The sequence below is a fragment of the Podarcis melisellensis genome (assembly GCF_964234715.1).
Source record: "Podarcis melisellensis genome assembly, chromosome: 6".
Lineage (NCBI taxonomy): Eukaryota > Metazoa > Chordata > Lepidosauria > Squamata > Lacertidae > Podarcis > Podarcis melisellensis.
In genome coordinates, this window is record NC_138538.1 from 61,714,224 (window position 1) to 61,728,668 (window position 14,445).

The 14,445-nt window shown below is 38.5% G+C and overlaps 1 protein-coding gene across 21 annotated transcripts in view; it reads left to right on the forward strand.

The window, feature by feature from the left end:
• The window catches only part of SGIP1 (SH3GL interacting endocytic adaptor 1), a 145,685-nt gene that overhangs the window by 94,148 nt on the left and 37,092 nt on the right, over positions 1-14,445 (forward strand). For 11 of the 21 annotated variants that reach the window (XM_081915742.1, XM_081915761.1, XM_081915760.1 and 8 more), the window contains 4 exons: positions 1,634-2,089; positions 6,278-6,402; positions 7,557-7,683; positions 13,256-13,315. In XM_081915742.1, coding sequence (XP_081771868.1) covers positions 1,634-2,089; positions 6,278-6,402; positions 7,557-7,683; positions 13,256-13,315 — 768 coding nt within the window. The remainder of the gene's footprint in view (positions 1-1,633; positions 2,090-6,277; positions 6,403-7,556; positions 7,684-13,255; positions 13,316-14,445) is intronic. The other 10 variants (XM_081915756.1, XM_081915759.1, XM_081915753.1 and 7 more) reach the window with 3 other exon arrangements.

Here is a 14,445-nt window from a genome sequence, read left to right on the forward strand (position 1 = left end):
ATCCAAGTGATTATGGTACTTGGAGACAAGAAATAAGGAGCTTACCATCATATAATTCATGTTGCAAGTGACCATCATTAGCTGTATGAACCGACTTGTAAATTTGAGCATGAATTGCTTTGCTTAAATGAGAAAACACAAAGATGGCTTCTAAAAAGATTAGCATAGTATGCAACATAAATGTTACCTTGTACAACAATACTTGCAGACTTGATGTTTTAAGGGTATTTCTCTTCAGCTGTCTATAACTTTTGAATTACAAATTGTGTCCTCTGCAATTCCCAACTTCCAACCCTGTATCTATGCTGGGGGAATATAACGCAAATGAAATGCACATCCATGTGTGATCATTTATTCCCCAGGTTAACTTACTGTGGATTTTATGTGAATCACGAACAGAGCCAAAAAGAAATTAGGATTTTTTTCCCTACCAGCAAACCTTACATTAATTGGTAAAATAGTTTTCTACATGACAATATGACATGAAATGTAATTTTCCCATACTCCTTTTAGATTGAATTTACAGATAAAGGTTCAACATACAGTTTTGCAGAATCAAAGCAGCATGCAGCATTTGTGGACCAAAGAGATGACTGGAAAGTCATATGCATAGACATGACAACCTGCTCATTCAGTGGTTCTAGGACAATGGAAAGAATGGATATTCTAGATATTCTATGGGGAAAATGCATCTCTATGTTCACACAAGCATTCTCATTATGTGTGCATAGTATGGGGTTAGAATGGCAAAACTGTGAAAAAAATCATTCTGAAATGCCTGCTGACTTCAGTGGGCCTTTAGTTCACTTAACTTTTTTTTAATAGGATCCAATGAGCGCCTAATCACAGGACAGAATGCGTACTTTAAGCATAGAAGAGAAGTGGAAGTTTCGAGATCATACCTAGTTCTTTTAGAACAAGAGTGGTAATTTTCAGGTGCTCCAAAATGCAACAGAGCTTATAATACACTCTTTATATATCCTTCATATAGCTTTTTTTTTTTTTTTTTTGGTCTACAAATTGCGTTCCAGCCATGGAGGAGAGGGGAAAATGCCAAATCGGTTTCCTTTCCATTAAGAAGGCGCTCCATTTGCCCAGAAATTACAGATAATGATGATTGCTCAACTCAAGAATAGAGCCCTTTGATCATCTATATTCTCATTGGTCATGCTAAAATAATCCCACAGTGTATACTGCACAGCACAAATATACTTATCTACATGCACGTCGTCATGCTTGAATTTCAAATTATGTACTTTACCATTTTGTTACTAATAAAGGCACTCTGTTGGCTTTTCCCTAGCAAGCAGTTTTCCTAGATAGCAATAGCTCCATTTGGGTATATTGGTATGAACGAGATACGTGGTAGACAGCATATTTACATGCAGGTCAACATAGAACGCACTTTAATATTTGTGTGTGTGTGTGTTTGTGTATTTATATATCACACCCTATTATGTAGATATTTGTGCACATGAATTATGTTCCTAGTAGCACCTTAAAATGCGTTATGAAAATGTCTGTGCTAGAATGTAGCTGATTTTAAAAGCCCCATACTTACGTAGAACATTAGTACAACTTAGCATCTGTACAAGTTGATGTTAAAGTTTAAAATCAACTACTTTGACCACAGGAAATGACCAGACAGCAACAGAGGTCAAAAGTGACAAACTACCATCAATCAATGACTTGGATACCATTTTTGGCCCAGTATTATCCCCCAAGTCTGTTGCTGCTGACGCGGAGGATAAGTGGATCAGTTTTTCTGATCAGTCCCCGGAAAACGTAACTCCAGAGGTGACTTCACGGGAGAAGGTGGTGTCCCCACCTGTGGCATCAGAAACCCCAGATGAGCCTCCAGAGGCTGAAACCTCTCGCAGTGTTCCATCTCCACTCAATTTAGAAGAGGTTCAGAAGAAAGTTTCTGAGCAGACCCACGTTAAAGATGATAACTTAGCACCAGCAGCATCTCCTAAAGATTTTGGGGTGGGACAGAGAGCAACGCCACCTCCCCCTCCACCGCCTACCTACAGAACAGTGGTGTCATCACCTGGACCCAGCTCTGGCGGTGGCACAGGAAGCACCAGTGGTATGTCTAAACAGCTTTGAGTGTGCTTCAGTGTGGCCATGAATGCTGCCGTGTGAACACAAAACCTTTTTAGCTACTCTTAGTTGGTTGGCTTTTAAGCATCAGTCATTGTTTGATTGTACTGTGCCCCGTGGCTTCTTTATTTTCTTTTTATTCTGTGCTCTCGCGGTCCAATTTAACCTTGAACCTTTGATACTGTGTGTTCTTTCCCTGCCATTGCTGAATGTCTGGTGTTTACAGGAGAGCGTTATGTCCAGACATAGTTGGAAAAGCTATTACCTTAAGAGTTTAAGGTGAATTTATAAAACTTCCTAAGCTACAAAGCAACTAGTTAAAACTCTTGTCTTCTCCCATTGTACAACCATGCTTAGCTTCTGCCCCTCAAGGAATGGGCAGCTCCTCGTTTTTCTCCATAAGGAAGTGATGATCAAAGATACTCCTTTTGCTAAGGAACTTCAGAATCTTCTTGACCTTCCTCAGAAAACCAGTGAAGCTTTTAATAGGCTTTCTTCTTACCCTTCCAATTTAGAGCTGGGTACAATCTATGAGCAATATGATGGAAATACTGTATCATAACTAGGAAGGATCTCTTGCTTGTCTAGCAAACATTTATTCTGCCAATTCATGGAGCTATCTACAGCTCCTGGCCATGATATCTATATTCGGCCTCCACTGTTGGAGGCAGGATGCATCTGAAAACTAGTTGTTTAGGAACACAAGTCAGAAGAGTGCTGATGCACTCAGGTCCTGGGTTTAGGATTGGACTAGATGGGCCTTAGGCCTGATCCACCAGGCTCTTCTCCTGTTCTTCACTACAGATTAAAAACCATAAAGTTAATCTGGAATTTTCCATCAATGTTTTGTAAAGGTCGTACCCACACAATACAATTAATGCAGATTCAAGGCACACGGATTCCTCCAAAGAATCCTGGGAACTATAGTTTGTTATGGGTGTTATGTCTTCCCCCATTGCAGGTAGGAAAAAAGATTTCATAGTGACAGGAAGAAGTAGAGGTTAAGGGTTCTATTTTTCCCCTTCCTACCACAAAAAGTGTGGAGGATATGACATCATGGAATCCCCTGTCTGTGACTATCTAGCAAACATGTTGCACATCCTCCCACACACCTTAGGGCTGCAGTCCTATACAAACTTACCTGAAAGTAAATGCCATTGTACTTGAGACGATTTACTTCTGGGGAGATATGAATAGACTTGCATAATAAGTAATTCAGCTTTAAATGTGAGTGTGGGTGATGAATTAGCAAAAAAAAATGCAGCAGTAATTGTTTCATGACAACCTTGGGTTGCAAGATATGCAAGTGTTAAAGAGAGTCTTTGCATTGTCTACTGTGCATGCAGCTCTCTGAGAGCCCCTGGGGGCAAGAGAGGTCACTTGGTAGCCCTTAGGCAGAGAACTTTTCATAAATCCAGTTAAGGAGAAAAGGATACCTAGAATGATCTAGGCATGCTTTCATACATGCACCATTTCTTTCCCAGGGCTCAATCCCTACCTAACTTCAAAACCTACATGATGTAGTTCTGGTTTGGAGGAGTTTCAGTTGGTGCATGCTTCTTAAGATAGGTACTCAAACAAGTTGCTGAAAGTGGGAGAGCTTTCTCTGTGTGCACTCTCACTAGAGCTGGCCTGTATATGGAAGATTATTTTCAAGTGTGGACAGCTGTCTTTAATATTCTACATATTTTAGGCAGATGCAAGGCCCGCTAAGAATAATGAATCCCAATACTGGGCAAGTATGAAGATTTATGCAACTTATTTTCTCAACTCTTTAGCAGAGCTCCAACAGGAAGCTGATCAGATTCGCTTAATAACTTATAAGGAAGGTTTTAATTATCACCAAAACTACAACTTTAGTTTCAAAACAGAGTCTTTTCCATGGCTAACAGATTCAAGATTAGCTAACTAAATGAATTTTAATTGAATTTATTCTTGCTATGAAATGCCATGGATGTAGGTCTAATGCTGAAATGGAAGAAGATTACTTTTGGCGTATTATATTGCAATTGCAGCAATATAATGAAACCATATTTGTTTTAACTATATTGATTTCTATCTGCAAATTGTATATATATATATATATATATATTTGCTTTCGTAGATTATATATATGTATTGAAGATATCTGCTGATTTTGTTACAAGGTGTTGTAAAGGTTTCGTTTTTTAACATCTAGATGTAAAACTCTAATGTTGTTCCTGTAGTAAGAGGTCCTTTTTTAGTTGATCACCGAGGTGACAGATGGGTTCTTACAAAACTTCCATCTGTTTCACTGAAGTTTCATAGGACACAAATCTGGTAGCTCTATGACACTGGATCACACATGCTGCCATAATTTGTTTTTCAGTAATCTGGGATTAATATTTGTGTAGTGCATGTTTAGCATAATTGGGGTTTTATGTTGTTTTAATGAGGAGGGGAAATAGTGGTTTGAGTGCACAGAACTTGTTACTTGGCACTGGAGTTTTACATGCACCAATAAATACAAAATATTTTAAATGGCCAAGGCTTTTCCAAGAATTTACCTTAAGCAAGGAAGCTTTTAGGGCATGCTTAGCAAATGCAGCATCATTACATAATCATCTAGCCTTATATTTTTAAAGCTCCATCAATCATCTTCTGATAGCTGTGTGTTTTGTGTGCGTGTTCCATTGACTGCATGAAGCATGTAATGCAGTCAGTGCTTACGATCAACACTGTAATGCTGATATGATAAAACCAACCCATACACAACTTGGATGTTAAATATCTTGTTTCACTTTTAAAGGACTGACTGACTTAGGAATTGGTGGTCTGTTGAATGTGGAATATATTCCCCTTCCTTTTCTATTTGGAATATGGCTTTGCCTTTTACAGTTCACAAATACCTGCCATTTTAACCTTGGGAGGAAGGAGGGACATGTACAAAATGTCACACACCAGAATGGCCCAATAAAGAAGGGGTGTTAATGGGGAGGGGGTTTGCTACCTTTAGCAGCATGAGAGCCACTGCAGCATAGCTCCTTCCTGTGTCACTCAGTAACATCTGTCATATGTGCACAGTATGTACAAGGAGCCCGTGCTGTGAGTCCTTCCCATGCTACTATTATTCCAACTTCCAGGAAGAATAATGCTAGAATGGGAAGAAGACACAGCAGGAATTCCTCCTGTGACAGCAGACTTTTGATGTTTCCAAGCAGGTGCAAAGGAGCAGCGCTGTTGTAGCTTAGATGCCTCTGAAGGTAACCTGGGCTCTTATTCAGTCATTTTCTATTGTTATCTCCTACTCCTACTCCTACTAGAAAACATTTATCCTACGTATTTTGGCATGGTAAATTATATAAGTTGCTATGGAATTGCTGAACTGTGTTTTGATACGTATCAATAACTATTAAACTGCCATTTAAATAACCTTCCCTTTTGTAGTTTAACCTCCTTTTTTGTTCAGTAGTCATCAATGATGATATGAAAAAACCATTATACACTTTGGAAGAGAGATTATTTTTCAATTTCTTAAATATCTGCATTTTATTCCAAGTCGTTGTAACATCAGTCTTTTCACCATTCTAGTGTTCTTAGCTGTTCTCTTATTTGCTAGCATCTTACAGTTACAATCACATGAAAATAATTGTGCAAGGCTTGTCTCTTTGTACACCATTGTTCCCTAAGAATAAATGGGTATTCCATTGTTACATCATTGCGTTCTGTTGCAGCACCACTTACGTTTGCATAACAAGAACACATTATGCTTTTATTGCAAGAGCATAATAAGGAATGGGTAAGTTTCAGGAATACCCCCCAAAAACTTTTAGAGATCACTTTTTCATCTAAAGTGGGTTCACTTCACCAAGTGCTGCTTCCTCATGTAAGTTAAAGAAGTTTATGTAGGAGCAGTGTGTTAACTGTAGTCACAATATTGTCATTGCCAAGAGCATGTGAAACTTCCATTGGCATAATAGCAGGAAAATAAGCTTTTCTGTTTTATTGTGACTTCACAACTTTCTGATCTTATCCAACTCCCATCTACACATATGAATTGTCTTGTTATGCAACAGCTGCCAGCCTAAGTCAAAAGCTGTTTGGGCAACTGTTTGCTTGATGGTCTGCTATGTGTTGGGTTTTTTGATAAAGGTGGGTAAGAACTGCAGTAAGGACAGCTCAACACCATATTTATAGTGTGCGTTTATTTCAGGTTCATCATCTCCTGCTCGACCTGCAACCCCGTTGGCATCCTGCAGCAGCCCTACTCCCCCGCCTCCTCCACCTAGACCCCCATCTCGTCCAAAATTGCCTCCAGGGAAGCCTGGAGTTGATGTGGTAGGTTTAGCTTCTTCAAAATTACTAATTAAATTGAGACAACATAACTTCAGCTCATCGTGGTACAGACAAATAGAGATGAACAAAGAATTCTTAACAAACAAATGACTTCTGCCATGTCCCTAACTAGTGTCTGACTTCCTCCGTTATTTGAAACCAAGAGAATGGAATAATCTCTGTTGATGACGGTAAATAGGCAGATTGTTATGGAAAGTCCACATTTGAAATTGCAGGCTACTTTTGTTGGTTTTGTTGGTCATGCCACAAACAAGTCAGAATTTTTACACCTGTGTAGGAATATGCATTTGCTTTAGCAAGAACATCTCTAAAATGTCAAGAAGGTTCAAGAAAGCTGCTATGCCCCAGTTAAATTGAAATTGTCTGACACTAGTGATGACATGTATCTTTCCACATTTTCTGAAACACTTGGACTTGTACATACATAAGCAAACCAAAGGGATGCTTCAGTTTTTACTATTCTGACATGAAAAGCACTTCTTTGTCAGAAAAAGTGTACATATTTGTTCCTGTCATGTGACAGATGTGCATATACTTTCCACTATGTATAAACACAATCTTGGGAAGTCACAGCCAACTATGGATTCAAGTACACATTCACAAAGTGAAAGAAACTCATTTACCATTACCATCCATGACCATCCACATGCTCTTTTCATATCTGTTCCTATGTAGCCATCCTTGCTATATAAGAAAGAGTGTAGTGTTTGGAACAACTCTGTATGAAAAGTAATCCATCATTGTGCATTCCATTAGTGAAACAACCCAGTGATTTTATTGTGGACCATTGTTTAATTTTGCACCTGTGAACTGTTTCTTGTACACCATAGTTTTTGCAGTTTCAGATGCATTCCCCAAACGTTACATTCTGCAGCATGTTTCTCATCTGCACTACAAATATAGATCACTTGCATTAGAGAACTCAGTAAAACTTTTGGCTACACAATTGGGCTAGTAAAAAATAAATAGCAGCTGAGAAATCAATGGATCTGTAAATCCACTCAGTGTGAATGGATTAATTCTGGGTGTTCCAGGGGCCTTAGAAGATAGCGTGTGCAGTTGTGAGTATTCTTGCTTAAGTTCATGTTCAGAAATGCACTGTGTGTATCTTTAATCTTGTTTGTGTTTGTCTACAGTCCAGACCTTTTAGCCCTCCGGTTCACTCTTCCAGCCCTCCTCCAATAGCACCTTTAGCACGTGCTGAAAGCACCTCTTCCATATCGTCCACCAATTCCTTGAGTGCAGCTACTACTCCAACAATTGGTAACGAAAAGCTTTTCTTTGTTTGAAGAATAGTTTCCATGAGTGGAATGGCTTGAATATTTTAATTTCTGAAACCCTTTATTTGGTTTATATTTTCCTTTGTTTTCGTTGTCATGGTCATGTTATGTTAAAGCACTTTTTAATGTAAATGAGAATTGCACTCTTGATTAACTGTAGACTGCTGCAACTGCAATGTATATTTGTGTATAAAATAGCAGGGACCTGAAGGGATGCATAGGCTCCCTTTATTCCCTAAACTGTGCCTTGCCCCAATAATTTCCTAAATTCCGCTAAGATCACGAAGCAGTTTTCATTGGGTATAGGAGACTTTCCAAGGGGAGATCAGGAAAGTGGAAAGAATGGACCTCATCTGCTGGCAGGTTTTCTATGCTGAAAAGTTATTCTGCCTACAAACCAAACTGCTTTTTGAATTGGAGGAGGGAAACTCTAAACAGTAGTTTAGGATTCAATGCAGCATTTCCTGGAAGTCTTTTAGAAGCCAGTGGAGATGTGGAACAGTCATGTTTCCCTTTGAATTCTGACCACTATAGATACAAAATGTTTTACAGTACTGTCTCGCAATTTGGCAATAATATAAACCATTGTTAGATTAGTTAGCTGTAGCAAAACTAGATAGATGCAATAAAAATGAATAAAGTTTAACACAAAGTTTATCTTAGTAAGGAGAAATAGGAAAGGATAGCAGGAGCAGAAAGTATACTCTAGAACCAGATATTATTAAAAAGTAATGTTACAAACCAATTGTATTTGCTTCTTGGATTGCAGAAACGGTACACATGAAAAATTTCAAAAAGTTCTAAACTTTTTCAGATCCAGTTTCATAGAAATTTGAAAATATGGAAAGTTGTACTGAAAACATGTTTTTTTCTTCTTAAGCTGAGGTTAGATTACACTTGTCAAAAGTGATAAATGTTCTGTGGCTGGCAACGCCTGGATGTTGATGCTTTTCATTTTTTGCTTCATTCTCTGGTCTTCCTTTCTGCTCCCTGCTCCACTTCCTTCTCAGACAAACATATATTTGAATTCTCTTTGTCATTCTTTATTTCATTTACAATACGCTTCATCTTCTTTACACCTTAAAATCACCTTCTTCTCTCTGCTATAGTTCTTTTGTGCTGCAGACTCCTGGTTTTCCTTTCTGACCTGCGTCTCTTTTCATCAACGCTTCTGCTCTTCTACAGACCATCTCTGTCACCTTCAGTTCTCATTGTATGCCAGGTTGTTTTCTTTTATTGGTTTTCCCTTCTTTTACATCCCTTTGGACCCGTTCTGCTATTAGTCTAAACTTTCTTTCTGTAGTGTTCCTGCTGTGTGCCTCTTAACCTCAATTTTTTTATCAAGCATTTTCTAATCTGTGTAGACGAGAACGGGCACTTGAGCTGCTGCTCAAATTGTCTTTCTGACTATTCTGAATGAACTCAGAATGGCAACAAATTGGATATTCCAAGAAAGGGGGGGAAAATCAAAAATCTGAATGAGCTGAAATGGATATGTTTTGTCTTCATTTGAGTAATAGCCATTGAGCATACTACTGACTTCCCATACTAGTGGTGTTTAGTCTTCACTCAGTCATAGTAATTCATAGATACTTGTTTTGCTTATTAGAAAATGAAGATGCTGTCAACTGGGGCATATATTCAAGCCTCCAGTGATAATTTGTTAAATGCTGAACCTGGTTTGAAGTGCTTTCAGCTTTAGTTTGTCTTTTTGAAAAACCGTTCACTCTTGCTTCTTTCTGCCTATTGTGTGTGAAATGGAAGTGTGTGGGGGAGAGTGCTTAATGCAATTTTCTGACTTCATGTTTCCCTTTTCATACCTACCGGTATGTCCTTTGTTTCTGCTTGCTGTTGGTCAGTGCAATGACCAGGGTGATATAAATGCATATCAGTCAAAGTACTGAATAGCATTTCAAATACCTAACTAACAATATCGTATTATCAACTAAGAGGCTGTGTCATCAGTGGCTCAACTCCTTGTATGTGAAGTATTATGTTCCATGGGGTGGTGTAAATTGTCTGAAACTGATGTCGATCAGTAGTTTCTATGACACACTGTTGTGTGTTCTTATCAGTAACTGTGTTTCAGAACATAAGGTTCCAATGGAATCAAGCCCAACTGATTTGTGAAAAGGGCTACTTTTAAGTTGAAACATTAGCCTAGGTTTTGTGCAGGTAAAACAGGTGATGGGGAGGAAAACACAATTTTCTGTTGAAATAATAATTTTCCCCCTATATAAGCATGAACATGATGACTCTGTCACTATGGACATTTTCATTAATGGAAGTAAAGTTCCTCTAGATAAATTTTGTTGCTTTTAAAAGAAATAACCAATGATCCATAGAGACCATTGCTGGTTTCTGTTTGATTTTAGGATAGCAATTGTGAAAGTCAAGGTGAATTAGAGTCAGGATTATTCTGTTGTTATTCAACATGATTCCACAAATCTAGATAGCCTTCAGATTGATATTCATAGATGTGGTAACCACAAAAAATGTCGAAACATTTATTTATTTTAAAACATAATATTTATATTATGCCTATTGTAAAGTTACATGTCTTTTCTAAAGCTACCAGTACATCCAACTTGTAAATACAATATTGGAAAAATCTGATGACAGTTCAAATATAAACAATCATTAAAATAGCCATCAAATCAGTATCAAACAAGGGTTGCCTGAAAAGAAAGGCTTTATATAATCTTTCTAAAAGCCTGTGCTTATGAGCTCCAGCAGATATTCTTTAAGTTTTTTTTTCAGTGGATGGAAGGAACCAGTTACTCAATAGCCAAGGACACTCTTTCAAACACAACCGTTTAAAAGTGCTATAGATTACCCCCAAAGCCTTATATTTAACCTAAACTTTATAAGCAATGTGAATGTGCAGTTGTGATAGGGTAGTACATAATCCAAGTTTTAGGTGGCAGCACACTTAAAACGTTACAAGCTTTGAAGGCCACATGCTTTTGACTAACCATTCAAGAACACGAGTAGGCCTTTGATTCATAGTCTTGACATGAACATGATTCATTCGCCATATATGATTTTTAGAGAAATTGCTGTTACATTTAAGTTGATTGAGTAATCAGGCATTTTATTAAAATTATCTAAGTGGCCTTTTTTACAGACGGCCTTGGAGATTTTCACCACCCTTGTTGGGGTGAAGAGAAGCTTTAATACAAAACAATTGAGAAAACAGCTGAAATTGCTAATAAGGAGTTCCTGGTTTGTATTTGTACATCCCAGCTATTTTTAGTTATTGTGTATTTGTTCATAGTGACTAGCCTGAGCATTCTTTATGCTGGCAATATGAAGGTCTTGACATGAGCACTATAGTTAGACTTCCCACTGACTGGTCTGATTTGCTTGCCACGCAAAGCTAAATCAAGGCTTAGTGTGAGTACATGGGTTCCCAGAGAGGAGCTTGCAGCTGCTTTGCTGTTCCTGAGTTCTTTTTGCTGCCACGTAACCCTGATCTAAGCCAAAGCTTAGCACATTGTTCAAACCTGGGCATCATGGTTATGGTCCCTAGACTAACCACAACTAACCCTTGGTTACAGCTCATAGCTAGTCTGGAGACGGCCTGATCTTAAGTCCAGGCGCAGAAGACATGCTAAGCTTAAACTCGGTTTAGCTCAGCATGGCACATTAGCAAAAAAGACCAGGGAGCAGCAAAGCAGCTGCAAGCTCCTTTCTGGGAGCTCACACATGCATGCTAAGCCATGGTTTGGTTTAATGCTATGTGCAAGCCTGTTCACTTTCGCAGCTTATAAAAAGGGGCTGCTTGGTTTATGCATCCCTTTTTTTTAGAAATCTGAAATTAGGATTCGCTTCTAGAGATAGCCAAGGAAATAGTCACACTCTTAGACAAGGCGAACTATTTCTGGAGTGTTTTCTTGAATGTGTTAAACACAGGCACAATTTTACATTAATATTAGATCAGCTTGTTTTGTCCTTTGATATTGTTGGGTGTCTGTGTCTCTGTGGGGAGAATTGTATTCACTGTAGTAAAATAAAAGGAAATCTTTGTTAAATGCTCAAATTCTGTGTTCTCCTCAATGCTCTCCCTGAGTAGGGACGGAGGGAAGGACCGTATTCCCCACAGGTACCTTAATTTTAAAAATCTCCCTTTAGTTTTCCATTTTATGAGAATATATAGGTAGCTTCCAGAATTTATTGGCTTCTGGAACAAAATAATGAGAATTTTTTCATCTACTCCTTGAAAATAGGAATGCATGTTTATTGGCAACAGAGAAAGCTCCACCTGTCCCAAATAGGCAAGTGGTATTGTCAGATCATGTGTTGGATGGGACTGGATTGTGCCAATCTGCTCTTGTGGCCCATGACAAATAATGCAGTAAATTATGCTTAATATGCTGAATGGCTTGGCATGTAAAAAGCTTCCAGCTCAAGGCAAAAGCATGGCAGGCCTTTACCATGGAGAGGGAATAGCAATTCCTGTGGGGCACACAGAGCTCAAGTTCTAATGCAATTTCAGACCTATTGAGCCAGGGCTAGTTTGAGTCCTTGGTTCGTATCCTAAACCATGGGATTCAAAAAATTGTTCTAAAGATCTGGCCTTTGTATTTTTCCCTGTTTCAGAGAACAATGATTATGGGTTACAGTGATACTATTAGGCTTGAACAGGTTAGCAGAGTAAAAAAAATATGGGAGGCCATTAGCAAGAAGCAATGGGTCCCAGTTATAGCATTGGGAAATACCACTTGATTGTAGAAATGGTTGGACAGTGGAACACAATTGGTTTTTTTAGAGGATTTTAGCAAGAGTAAATGACCCTTTGCCAGGTATGCTTTGAGTGTGGGGAACTTTTCCTTGTTGCAGTAGCCCCTTTTAAATTCTGTGAATCTAAGACAAGAGTAGTCAACATGATGCCCTCCAGATGTTGCTGGCCTCCAGCTCCCATCAGCCCTAGCCAGCATGGTCAACAGTCAGAAATGGTGGAAGTTGTAGCCCAGCAACATCCAGAGAACACAGGTCCTCCATCCCTGGGCTACAGTCACACTTCAGCAGTTAGAGTTTCTTCAGTGCTCCTAAACTGACTACTCCTGATTTAAGACATGGAAGGGTTTGGACACTTATTATAAAATTCCACATGAAGAGTAAGGTACACAAGATACACATCTACTTAGAAGTAAGCCTTATTGAGTTCAATATGACTTACTCCCAGTAAGTGTCCCTACGATTATGGCCTAAGTAGCTCGTAAGAAGCACAATTTCTCAGCCTTTGTGGCTTCCCTGTGTGTAGCTCTTCTAGTCTCTAAAGGTTATCCCATATATGGAGAGTTTGTCTGAGGAAATATGACACAAAATTATTTCATTTACTGTTTGTCTTTTTTGTATTTGTTTTTGGGTTCTTGTGGTGGTTGTTGCATATGATTTTGATAATAAAAAGAGATGTGTCCACCATTTCTATGTCTATGATCTTTTTTTCATTGTAATGTTTGTGGTTTGGTTGATAACAGCTACTTGATTTTCATTTGGAATTTGTGTTTTCATTGTTTTTCTTTTACATTTCTTTTGCTCATGGGTTTCAGAAGATGATGCTTATGTTGACAAACTGCTCACGTTTGAAAGGCATTGTGAAACTCCTGCAGGTACTGTACTAGCAGAGTGGTTTCAAGAAATCTGGATTTAAAATCCTAGCCATTGTCATCTGAATGCTTCCTTCACTGCCACCCTCACCACCATGAGTGTCAAGTGCATACAAATATATACTTATATGTAAAAGAGAGGAACTCATGCCAAACTCAGAAATGCAGCATATAGCATGCCAGTTTCCCAATGGCAAGAGTTTTGGAGAGGTGATAGATTTTTGACTTGTGGTTCTTTTTTATGTAAGGTATAATGCTACCACTCAAGAGCAGGTTTTTCCCATATGTATGTTCTGTCAACCCAGCTCTTCCTTCATTTTACAAGGCCAGATGTGCTTAGCTTCAGCAGTAGTATTTCCTTAGGTGTTTTTAGTTTGTTTTACATGTGCCCTGGGCTCTTTAAAATATTGTGAGTCAAAGTAACTGGCAATTTTTGACTAGGAGAGAGAGAAGGGTAGCTTTAAATGTTAATTTATTGGTTCAGTTTGGAATTTTATCAAATAATACGGTTCAATAAAATCATGCACTTAACCAACATTCCAGAAATCCTGCCCAGTAGTTAGTTAATCCAAATTTAGCACCATTAGGGGAAACTGTCAAACCAGAGATTAATGCCGCCTTTGGAAGCCCACCCATACTGAAGATCCATGCAACATACGTTCAGAATTATAATGCATGCTTATCTCAAGAGCATGTGAGTGCCAGAATCATTGCCATGTTTTCCCCTTACCAGCCTTTTTCTTCAAGACAGGTTCATGTAATAAAGTTTAGTGCTACATTTTCAGATGTTGTTTTCACACCCAGAAGCATTTTCCAACATTACAGCAGCATCTTTAAAATGGAGACAAGGCCTTGTGTGACAAATTCCGCCCAAAGCTAGTACAGCAAAAAAAACCCCAACATACTAATATTCTGTTGCAGCAACAGAACACTTCTCACACCCTCCATGCACAAACACGTAGGCAGCAATCCAGTGGGCAAAAATTATCTCCATTTAGGATTCCATAGCTTGCCATTTTTTTACTTCTTTTTTTTTTGCTTTCTGTTTCCTAAAATAAAACAAGAAAATTGTTTTAAACTCCCTTCTACTTCCCCTTGCACGTTAACAGCTCACAGCGCCTCTTCCTCCCCTG